This window comes from Pteropus medius, unplaced genomic scaffold, assembly GCF_902729225.1.
Source record: "Pteropus medius unplaced genomic scaffold, Ma_sr-lr_union100, whole genome shotgun sequence".
NCBI lineage: Eukaryota > Metazoa > Chordata > Mammalia > Chiroptera > Pteropodidae > Pteropus > Pteropus medius.
In genome coordinates, this window is record NW_024352784.1 from 1,426,507 (window position 1) to 1,439,537 (window position 13,031).

Consider the following 13,031-nt stretch of genomic DNA (forward strand, 5'->3'; position numbering starts at 1 on the left):
TGATCACAGAAAGAAAGACAAGCAAAAGTATGTCTATTAATAAGGCAAATTTGCACCAAGGGAAACATTTCTAATCCAGTAAAATATGAAAGGATTACTTAAAAGCAAGTGTTTCTCATTCATAATTAAACATAAATGATCTCAGTATTTGGGAGCTCAATGTAAAGCAATTGGAAAATGAATACAACATGAAATTTATCTCATTGTTGCATCATGGAGATCTCTAAGCAGAAGACTCAAAAGTTGCAGGTCTTGAACCATGGTTGAAAGTTAAGTATAAATTAGATTCACAATTTATCAATTACTCTGAGAGAACACTACTTTAAGATAGTGTTAGTAGTAGTAGTATTTCAAAAAAAAAAAAAAAACATGTGATCAGGTTGAGATATTTATAGGATTTGGGGATCTGAACTGAAGATGTGGCAGCCTGACCCTGCCTGACCACTTCCTGCTCAAACGAGTTAGTTCCTGACTGCACTCCCCACCCTTCCCCAGGACTCCCCAGCTGACATGGCAATCTGAAAACCCGCTTAAACAATTAAGCTGGTTTCCTTATAGTTTGGCAACCAATCGATGTTCTCTTTATGTTCTCCTTTTGTGGAATATCTATAGCTGTGTGGGAATGCAGAAGTACAAGTTGGTATAAAACTGGCCACCATGTTACAATCGGGGGTCAGCCTTTGGATAAGAATCCGCTGAGCCAGTGCTGGCATCAATAAATGCTGCTTCCTGCTTATAGCCTTGGTGTCCCTACTGAGAATCCTACAACAAAGATTTGAGATATTTGGAAACTAAATGGTAATTGAAATTAAATGGTAATTGATAAAGTTTATGGCACCATAGTTTAGACTTGATGGAGACAATGTGATATGGGAAGTGAAGGTAGTCTTAATAAATAAACTATTGTTTGGTAAGTGACCTAAGCTGTTTTTCTATGTGAGAAATCTATTATTCTCAAATAATTTTCACTTTCTCAGAGGAGCATAATGATTGAATAGATTTATTTTCAGGAATTTAATGGTGATGATTGGTGACGTTATTTGCTTTGAATCTCTAATTTCTTATGCAAGAATTTTCTTGAACAAATAAGAAACCTTATACAAGTATCCTCAGTTCATAGTCTGGATATAATCTATGTCGATTTAGGTGTGATCAGTTCTGTTTACCGTTTCACCGATAGGAAGGAATAGAAGAAATTTTTATATTTAGTAAAGTTGGAGTTGGATGGTGAATGTTTTCTAGTCCAACTCTGAGATTCTATATATTTTCAAATATTCTCAAAGGCCCCTGAGAGGTTAAATTTATTTATGAATTCTATAATGCCATTTCATATAGTCATCGTTCATTGTAATGTCTTAAGTATATACACAATCATTAATACATTAATATGTATAGTTATTCAATACATATTTTAAATAAATAGTATATTGTGGGATTTGTAAATATTGATATACTATTTATTTAATTTTTTTTCTTTGCTAGGCCTTGATATGTCTGATATATGAACAGAAGAATAAAGAATAAGAAATTTTTATTGGGCATGATCAAACTCTATTAATTTGAGCATCTCATCTAAGAATCTGTTCTCACATTTTAGGAATTACTTATACAGCAACATCCTCTTTTTGCTTCTAGTCCTTCGTTTAACTTATACTTTTCCCAAAGGTCATGGGTCTTCACAACTGTAAGTAGAAGGAAATTGTCTATTTTAATTCAGCTAAGTTATAAAGAAAATTTAATGAGTTATGAGATATTATTATAATGCAAATTTTGATATGGCTATCTTCAATAAAACAAACAAAAATGATAGAAACATCCAGAAAAATTGAAAGCTACTTTTCCTCTCTGGATAATATACAGTTCTCTTTATTTTACATACATTAGTGGCTTCAATTCCACAGTATTATTATTAGTATAGAAAGCTTCAGGTTGAGCAGAATCAGGGAGATAGCAGATTAATCTGCATTTACACTTAAATAATTATCATGTGAATGCTTCTCCCTTATAAAAGAGAAAAATAAATACTTAGTTTCAGAGAGGAGATACTTTACCAATAAAAGTCACACTTACACAAATTATAACATTAATATTATTTTGGAGTCTATTTTGCTAGAAGGAGAATACGCTCTGGACCATGAATGACCTTTGAATCCTAGACTGCCTTCATATTAATTATCTGACATAGGATAAATAAATTAATTTACTTGAATTTCAGTTTCTTCAAAGTTAGCAATAATTTACTGGGTTGATGTGAGGAAAAATGTGATTTTATATGTGAAAAAGTAAAAGTAAACAACACATACAAGTGCTTTTTAAATTCCTAAGCATTACTCATCAGAAGGAAGGTTTACTTCTACTGTCAAAATATTTCTAGCTGAATTCATGGAAATTTGACCACTCTTGGAATATTATTAAATCTATGGATTTTGCTAGCCTGAAAGATCATGTCCATATTTTTATTTGAAGCTATGTTACATAAAAAGTCCCTTGACCTACGGTTATGCGTAAATGTTTGTGTAAAGTGAATGGTGTGTTTATGGGTAGGACATGGAATGATGATAGAAAACCATATATAGTTTATCATTTCAGAATTCTAAGATAATTTCTACATGTGCTGAATAAGTTTCTATATTCAAAGCATATGACATAAATTGAACAATAGTAAAGTTTGAACAGATGCCTGTGATACAATTAACTTTTGAGACTCAAAAAATATATTATTAAAGATATGAATAATCCCAAAATGTAGATATTACATTGTTTTAAATTAACTTGGTGATGAATGTCTATAACACCAAGAATTAATGAGTGATTTTCAATTCACTTCATGCAAAACAGTAGCCAGTATTTGGGTCATTTGTAGAGCATTTCTAGGAAGCAATGAAAGGTAGACTTTGAATCAAGAAGAGAAAGAGACTTCCCAGGAGATTATTATGCTCAGGAGATAGCTGTATGAATAATACAGACACTCAAACCAGGTCATAGGAATTCCTGATTTTGGACAAAGAAGAGAAAGCTGGTCCTCTAGGACATTAGCAAACACTCTGCCTTCAGATGCCAGGTAAGATAAAAAAAACATTCTTTATCTGGATTTGGAAGAGCACTATGACAAAAGAGACTGTATAAATTAGTGAGTAGAGAAACTCTAGACTATAAGGAGTCACAGGAGTCTAGAAATGTTTCTGTGAAAATGTCTCTTGCTTTCATCAAGGACCTGAGATATTTGGACAATGGTATTGAACCAAATAAAAAGAGTTTCATGCATTTCTCAACTAGAGAAGTGCAGCACTACCCATGTCTGTGTTAACACTGACCATGAAGTCCAGCCTCATTCCTGAACATAAACATTCTTCGAGGAACCAAAGAGTATAGATTCAGAAAATGCTTGAAAACTCATGGGATAAAAAAAAAGACATTGAGAAGAAACATAGCACCAGACCCTTAACATTGGAAGGCGCAATGATGAAACTAAGGTGAATGTGCTCTTATCCAACAGAGTGAGTTTCCTAGACCCATTCCCACCACCTCTACTTTTTACAACAAATTTCAAGATTTAAAAAATGGAATGAAGTTAATCCCAATTTTCTTAATTTTTAAAAGATAATTTATAGGATTGTAGTTAATTCCTTATTATTCTAAAAATGGCATCCAAATGGATTCAGATTGAGATTTTGAAAAGTTAACTAACCTGCCAAATGAAAGCAGGGACGTGTGAACAAGATCCTTGTTTCTCCTTCTCAATTTTTATGCTTTATCCTTATCATTATGCTTTTGATAATGCAAAATCTCAATCTGACAAGTCTAGGGAACTTTTCAAAATCTCAATTGAAAACTCATGAGATTGAGATTTTGAAAAATTGCCTAGACTTGTCCAGGGTACACAGTGAGGCTTTAGAGGAAAGGTTTTTAAAATTAGTTTTACTGTTTTCTTTAAAAATCTTACTTTGACCAAAGATTAGACTTAAGAAGAATTTGAATAGAAACAGCTGAAAAATACTCAGGCCACCACAGCTAGAGTCTCTATGCAGGGAACAAAGATTTGTAAATGAACATTACAAAGACCCATAAACAATACCACAGATGACATTAGTGAGGATAGGTGAGAGATTGGGACAATTAGTATATGTACATATTTGTAAAGCTTACTGTTTGTGGAAATGACTGCATAAGATATGAATAGTATATATGCAATGTCTGTTCAGTTTCATAAATGCGGTGAGGGTTGGACTCAGAAAAAAATATGTACTTTGCTGTCTGTGAGAAGGAGACTCAGTGTATCCACAACTGATCTGGAAATAAATACTGTTAACACAGACCATGAAAGCTGTCTCATCTCTGACATGTTGTACATCATAGTTGAACGATAAACAGACTTTGCACTTCTTCAATATAAGTTGCTAGATGTGTTTTCTTAGATCTTTGCTATAATCTTAAACAGCCAAAAAGAAAAAAAAAAATTTTTATTGAGTATTTGGATGAATAAATATTCATAACTATATTAAATTAAAATCCATATTAAATTAAATTAATAAAATAGTTGTTTAATATTTTGCTATTGTTACTAAAAGCATTTCTAAACAAATATACAGTAACTGTATAAAATGTCCCTATATTTTATTAATTAAAATTTAAAATATTAGCCTATAATAAAAAAGAGCTCAAAAACAAAAATTAAAAAATTAAACAATTTGTTCAATTTTTTTGTTTCTTTTTTCATGTTTGATTGAATAAAAATAACATGCTTACATTCAATAATGAATTATCCTGTAACAGTGCCTCATAAACTATGTAGTGAAGGTACATTTAATCACAATAGAATTATTTGTAAAATATAACTAAAAAGTGTTTAAGAAGAAATCAAATGAAAAATACATCCAAAATATGATAATAACCTTATTTTTGTACACTAATAATAATTATTATTAAGTTAAAGAAACACAGATATATTGTCACACTAATGCAAAAGTTTCTAAATGTTTATTTTCAATTTCTGCACTTATCTCATTGCAGAAAAATTAATATTAAAATGTACCTATAACCTACAGTTTGAGTTACACTGTCTAATATTTATCAAGGTTAACCAAGGTGGTAAAAAATGCCCTGAAATGATAAACTACTGTAATTTCTAATAACATATATAAAGTGGCATGTATTTTTAAAAGAAATGTATTTAAAGCACATTATTTATTTTAGATTTTTTCATTTAAAAATTTATTAGATCAATTAAATAACAGGTAAATTAAATATCAATGATACTTTTAAAAAAATTTTCCCATCAGTAAGTCACAATGTCTGGATAATTTTATCAAAAAAAGTCTTATTTTATAGTCTAGAAGCTTAGATACTCTCTGTTAAGAAATGGATTTTAATCTTATATTAGACACATATCACAGTCAGTTTAAAATAAGAGGTATTATGAGTAGTCAATTAAATGTTCAAGTTGAATTTTAACATCCGTGTCTGAGGTTATGCATTTCATTCTAGGAAAGGCATGCAGCTCTGGGATCATGTTTCCTATCAACAATACCAATTCAATATTCCCCACCTTCCTGGTGACAGGCATACCTGGGCTGGAGGCTGTGCACATCTGGATTTCCATACCCTTCTCTGCTATGTTCTTTATTACCTTGGTGGGCAATGTGACCATCATGACAGTTATCTGGCGAGAACAGACCCTCCATGTGCCTATGTACCTCTTCCTGGTCATGCTAGCTGCCTCTGATCTGGGTCTGTCCCTCTTCACGTTCCCCACAATGCTGAGGATCTTCTGGCTGGATGCTCGCGAGCTCACCTTTTCAGCTTGTTTCACCCAAATGTTTTTCATCCACACCTTCCAGGATTTTGAGTCAGCTATCATATTGGCAATGGCCTTTGACCGCTATGTGGCCATAGCTCATCCATTGCACTATTCTTCCATTCTCACCAATAGTGTAATTGCCAGGATAGGTTTGGCCATTGTAATTCGTGCCATGGTTGCACAAGTGCCCCTTCCTATTCTCTTGAGAAGGCTGTGCTTCTGTCAGTCCAATATACTTTCTCATTCCTACTGTCTGCATCCTGATATCTTAAAGCTCTCCTGCTCCGACACTAAGATCAATAGCATCCTTGGACTTTTTATGGTTCTTTCCAACATGGGACTTGATTTTCTTCTTATTTCTCTTTCTTATGTGTTGATTCTAAAAACTGTACTAAGCATTGCATCCCATGGTGGCCGCCTCAAGGCTCTCAACACCTGCATTTCCCATCTCTGTGCTGTGACTCTCTTCTTCACACCCATGATCTGCCTATCTATACTTTATCGAGCTGGCACAAGGCTTCCCAAAGCCATCTACGTACTCATGGCCAACATGCATTTTCTCATTCCTCCTGTGATGAATCCCATTGTGTATGTGATGAAAACCAAGCAAATACGAGACAAAATCCTAAAACTTTTCATCAAAAAAGGAACCGAAGAATACTGAGCAGTATCTATAACTTATAAACTTTGGGGAAATAGTTATAACTGTAAATGGTCACTATTCCAATCTTTCTAACTGAAATGACTTTTTCTTTTTTGTCTATCTCTGTATACATAAAGAAAGAAAAAAGTAAAAGGATTAATGTATTTTATTTTCTCAGTTTGCACTGGCCATGATTTTTAGTTTTAGCTATAGACTTTGCTTAAATTTATCATGCAAATTTTCTTTATTCGATTACATTTCAGATTAAAAATTACTTTTAACTTCACATTTGGAAGTTGTATATAGTTTGTTTTGTTATTCTTCAGTTCTCTAAAAGACATTTTTTTTCATTATTCCTTGTCTCATGTTTATTCATCACCATAATTTATTAGCAATTTCATTAAATTCAGGAGTATATTAGTCTAGATTTTCCACGTATGCAAGACTTTCTCTTTCTTGAATATTCCCTATTCTGCATGCTAAATATGTTTGAGACATCTTAAAAAGCAACATTTATTAGTTAGATCAAGTAGATAGGAGGTTAGGACATTCCTAGTCCAGGTAGGTGGAATAAAGTTGGAATAGTTAATTCTAGTAAACATAACAAAAAGTCATAGAAAAAAATAATGCAATATATTTTTCAACTGTCTAGAAGTTAAACAATAAAATAAAGATTATTGAATTGTTTATGCCCAATCTAATTTATGTTAGCTTCAAAGTAGAAATTATCTTTTTCCCTACTAGAAATGGGATATCAGTTAAATTTGATATAATTATCTGCTGCTATGTTTACAATATTTGTATTATTCAATCAGTGGTATGTATTTCATCCACATTCATATATCATCATAGGATATAAACACTCTTCATTTTCCTTTGTTTCTATTTCCCTATGTGCCATAAACAAACAATTGTCTTTATTATCATTTACTTGTATTTACCATAACCATTTGGTTTCCTATTTATCAATAAATCCCTTTTCAAGCTACTTTGAGATTTTTAAAAAATCTTTTTCTGCATCATTAATTGTCACTGTATATTATCTATCCACTCTATATACCTCAGGGTAAATAGTCAAAGCTCTTCAGTTGAAATATTTTTTAAAAATCCTCTTCCTGATTTTTATCACAACACAGAATACAAACAAACAAAAGGAAACTTTAGGTGAAAATCTGGTAAGACTTTTATTTTTCCATTTAATTATCATTGCTGTTATCATTTTTATAATCATCATCATCGTGTTGTTTTCTGCAGTGTTATCACCATCAACATTTCATCTGCAATGGCCTACTTTATTCCCAATAACATCATAATCTGAATAATTTATTTTCTATGTTGAGTGCCATACAGAATATTTGGGAAAACCACAAGAGCAGTTATTAAAAGATTATTTGTAGAAAAAGGTAAAATTATGATCTCATTCAGATATAAAATGAACATGCTAAATGTTTTTAGTTTACTCATATATGAGGCAGTAGATGTTTAAAAAAGAATCTATTCAAAGGGAATCTTTGAAGGGAATGCCAGAATACCACATCTTTATGTGGAACACAGGACTATTGATAGGAATTGCAAATAGAGACATAATCTATTTTTTTCCACAGGTTCTTAAAACAATTTGGAACTATACAGGGCTAGACTGTTTAAGAGTAAAGGTATCTTTGAAAGATTTTTATTTATTATTATTGAGGTATAATTGAACATTTATATTTTATTTTACTTTTAGGATTCAATTTTGAGAGGCAAAAGTCAAAACCTTCCAAGTATTTAAATATTAAAGATAGGATTGCAGGAATCTGAGAAACAATATTTGGTTATTTATTTAAAAGAGGTAATAAATTTTTAAAAAATAAAGACAGAAAGTAACATGATTATAAAGAACCTTAGCTCTCTCCTGAGAAATATTTGCTGTTTTTAGGTAATCAAGGACATAATAAAGTCAACATAAATCATAAAAGTTCATTTTGTTAAGACAAAGGACCTTTGCTATATAGGCTGATTACATATTTTAAACACATGAACCTTCATATTGTAGGTTAAGGCAATGAATAGTAAATCAAGAAAGGGAGCTTGTTAAAATTTATACTTAACCAATTTGACTCATAATCTTGACTAACTTGAAACTAACTTGTAGTTTGTCACTTAAAGACAAATTTTCAGGATGTGGAAATATTAAAATCCTAGTATATTGCCAGAAGGAATATAAAATGATACAGCCACTGTGGAAAACAATGTGATGGTTCCTCAAAAAGTAAAACATAGAATAGCCATAAGATCCAGCTATTCCACTCTTAGGTATATACTTGAAAGAACTGAAAACAGGAACTCAAACAGACACTCATGTGAATATTCACTGCATCCTGATTCTCAATAACCGAATGGTGGCAACATCACAAATGTACAACAACCATTGAGTACTAAACAAATTGTGATTGAAAGGGTTCTTGGACCTAATTCCAACAAGTATGTGCTGGTTGGGGAGCTTCCCCACAAGAGCGAGCAGTTCTCAGATTCGAGCAAGGTGTCCAAGATTGCACCTTCATTCAACTCAATTCTGATACCACCTACTCGAAGATAGCATCAGATTCCACAGGTAAAGTCTCAGTCTCACAAGACTGCCTTCCACCTCAGAACAGTTGCAAGTCCAGGTTGTTACCTGTGCTTCTGACCAAACTGGCTATAAATCAGAGGTTCCCATGATCCCCTCTTTGGGTTCAAGTAATTTGCTAGAACCACTCACAGAACTCAGAGAAACATTTTACTTACTAGATTACTGGTTTGTTATAAAAAGATATAATTCAAAAACATACAGATGAAGATTATGCAGGGAACAAGGTAGGTACATGATAAGGGACATAGAGCTTCATACTCTCTACAGGCATCATATTCTTTCCAAATCTCCACATGTTCACCAACCTGGAAGCTCTCCAAACCCTGTCCTTTTGGATTTTTATGGAGGCTTTATTACATAAGTATGATTGATTAAATCATTGGCCATTGGTGATTGATTTAACTTAAAGTCCTTCTCTCCTCCCAGGATATGAAGGGGGAGAGATAGGACTGAAAGTTCCAACCTTCCAATCAGGTGGTTGGTTCTCCTTGCAACCAGCCCTTATCAGTAGGTGGGCTCCCAAAATTTCTTCATTAACAACACAAAACACCTTTGCTGCTCTCTTCACTTAGAAAATTCCAAGAGTTATAGGAACTCTGTGCCAGAAACAGAGACAGAGACCGAATATATATATATTTTTTTCTTTTCTTCTTTTTTTAAGCCTACAGCACCCAGTATTCCTAGGTGGTCTCCCATCCAAGTACTAACCAGGCCCAACCATGCTTAACTTCCGAGATCAGACTAGATCAGGCATGTTCAGGATGGCATGGCCATACACTATATTTCTTATTATAAATCAAAATATCCCTGTGATATATACATTAAGTGGAATATTATTCAATAATCAAAATAAATGTAAATAAAATTTTGACACATACTACAACATGAATGAACCTGGAAAACTTTATGCTGAATGAAATAAACCAGTCATAAATAAGAAATATTAAATGATCTCATTTCTATTAAATGCCTACAACAGAGAAATTTATTATTCCACATTGGAAATGTTATTAATACCACTGAATTTTACATTTAAAATTTCTATTGCTGTAAAAAGCTGACTCAATCTATATTTTTAATTCATAATTGGGTCTTGGTTTTAGTCACCAATCTATCTCAAAATGTTGTCCAAATAAATCCTTCAAAATTATTAAACTGATGAATAAATACATAAGTAATTATAATTTTTAATTTAAATAATTCACCCAATCGCATATTATTCATTTCTCCACTTTTCTTAAAATTTGTTATGTCAACGCTCTGTAGCTAAATTCATCACAGCAACATTTCTATTTCCAGGCACTAAATATCATCATTTTTAAAAATTAGTACAATCCTCAAATAGTGTATCAATCATTATATTTTGTCATTCAAGTATACTCATTCTCAGACTTCGCAGCACCTGGTCTGACATTGAGATTGCTAATCCCCATCCTTCAAATATACATGTTTCTCTAAATCTATGACAACCATTTTACAGGTTTCCTATGTTTGCTGTAACAATTTAACATAAATTTAGTGGCTCCAAATAATATAAGCTTATTTATTTCTTATATCTGGAGTTCAGAAATGGAAATTATAAATGTTAAATCAAAGGCTGTGTTCCTTCTGGAAGCTCAAGAAAGACAACCTTTTCTTTTTTTTTTTTTCCACTTTTTCCACCTTCTGAAGCCTATCTCAATTTTTTGGCTAATGGTCACTTCACTCTTACTTTTACTTCTGTCATCATATCTTTTTCTCTGACTCAGACCCTCCTGCCTCCTTAAACGAGCTATTGTGATTACATTGACCCACAGAAATAATCCAGAATTATTGACTCAGTTCAAAATCTTTAATTTAATTACATGTATAATGACTCTCTTGCCATGTAAAATAACATAATCAAGGGTTCTGGGGATTAAGATGCAGATATCTTTGGGAGGGAGTATTTTTCTATCTATCCCTAATGTCAATACTTCATTATTTCCATATATGAACCACACATATATACTCACTTGGAAGTACTATAAACATTTATGCTTTCTCACTCTTTTGTACCCTTTAACTCTAAATTTAACCTTGGAATCAATTTAACTATATTTCCTACTTTTATACCTGTGCTTTAGAGTTCTAATTAGAATAACATTATTATTATTATTTAGATTGGGATGTGGATAAATTCATGTCATCTAGCTCAACTGGTCTCTCAGTACAAGCATTCTATTGATAAAACCATTAAACCATTGATGGCTCTTATCCATAAAACACACCTGCAACATCAAATTTTCATAACTCTCCCCAATTTACTTGCATATGCTATTATCTTGTCTCTTTATTAAAAGTACAATTAAAAACTCTAAGGAAAGAAATGAGTTCACTTCTTGCCTATAGTTATACAGTTACATATTTTTTGATCAGTTATCAAATACTCTCTTCCAATCCCCCCACAAAAAGATTTGCAATCTTCTTTGTTTAAAGATTATCTATCTTCATCTTTGAATGGATAATTTCTGATATCATCAGAGTCTCTTTTAATCTTGCCTTTTATCCCATTCTCTCTTTCTCTTTTCTTTACATATTATTATTATGTTTAATGTAATATTTTATAAACCTGAAAATACAGAGAAAAATAACACACATATATTTTCCACTTAATTCTTTTGATTTACAATATTTTACCAAACTTGTCATATATTTAGTAAGTAAAGCACATTGCATTAAGGATAAAGAGAGTGACATCAAAAATAGTGAAATAAAGACCTTCAAAATTTACTTCTTGTGAAAGCAATAAAATTTGGCAAAAATTGTCAAGATAAACTTTTTGAAAATTTCAGAATCACATTTTAAGAATCATTTTTTTTTCAGAATTCTGGAAAGTGATCAAAAGCTTGCAGCAACCCAGGAGCTATTATTTAAAAAAAAGAAAAGAAAAGAAAATAGGCTAAACTTTCATAAGGACACCAGACTTTGAAGCATTTTACCCTGCTATAGTTTCATAGTCCACTCTCTAGCTCCATACTAACCTTGAAAAATATCAACTTGCATTCCCTGTGCAAACTACCTGTCACAGGAATGAAAAAAAATGTACTACAGATCTTTCCAGGATCTCCAACTTTTAGTATTTGACTCAGTAGTTCCTTGGAAACGTAAATATTTATTGACAGATGAATAAAGAAAATGTGTTATATACATACAATGGAATATTATTCAGCCTTAAAAAAAATAAAGTCTTGTCTTTTGCAATGACATAGATGAATCTGGAGAACGTTGTGTTAAGTGAAATAATCTAGACACAGAAGGACAATACTGCATGATTCCACTTGTATGAGGTATCTACAATAAACAGACTCAAAGCAGAAAATAAAATGGTGGTTGCCAGGGACTTGGGAAAGGGCAAATGGGTCACTGCCATATATTTATGTATTTGTGTAAGGTAATGGTGTTGGGAGGATAAAGAATGATGATAGGAAAGCAAATATAGTTTATCATTTCTGAATACTGAGGTAATTTCTACATATACTGAACAGTATTTCATGTCTGAAATGTATATGAATTGAAGTAATATTAAAATTTAATAAGGAATCTTTGATGAAATAATCTTTTTAGGTTTCCCAAAAAATATTACAGAAAATGTGGATGATATCAAAATACATAAGTATTTTCTAAATTGATTTTGGACAGAATTGAGTTCTTGCCAACACTTATTGCTGTCTACCATGTGAAGCTGATCTGTCTGATTTTCAATTCATCTGATGCAAAAAAAGCACCCAGAACTTGGGCCATTCTTGGAGCATTCCTAGGAAGTTAAAGAGTTAATGAGAATTCTCAGACCAAGAAGAGATGGAGTCCCAGGAGACTCCTATTTTCAAGGGAAAACTGCATGAATAATAAAGCAACTCAAATCATGCCACAGGTATTGTTTGATCTTGGTCATGGAAGAGAAAGTTGCCCCTGAAGGCCTTTAGCCACTATATCGCCTTAAGATGCCAGGTGAGAGTGAA

General features: G+C 32.1%; 1 protein-coding gene and 1 pseudogene across 1 annotated transcript; one reads left to right on the forward strand and one right to left on the reverse strand.

The window, feature by feature from the left end:
- The first annotated feature begins 5,507 nt into the window (after positions 1-5,507).
- Positions 5,508-6,461, forward strand: LOC120590489 (olfactory receptor 51G2-like). Its single transcript, XM_039848299.1, has one exon. The coding sequence runs from the start codon at positions 5,508-5,510 to the stop codon at positions 6,459-6,461; it is 954 nt and encodes a 317-aa protein (XP_039704233.1).
- A 3,249-nt stretch (positions 6,462-9,710) lies between these two features.
- Positions 9,711-9,829, reverse strand: LOC120590572 (uncharacterized; annotated as a pseudogene).
- Between the last annotated feature and the right edge of the window lie 3,202 nt (positions 9,830-13,031).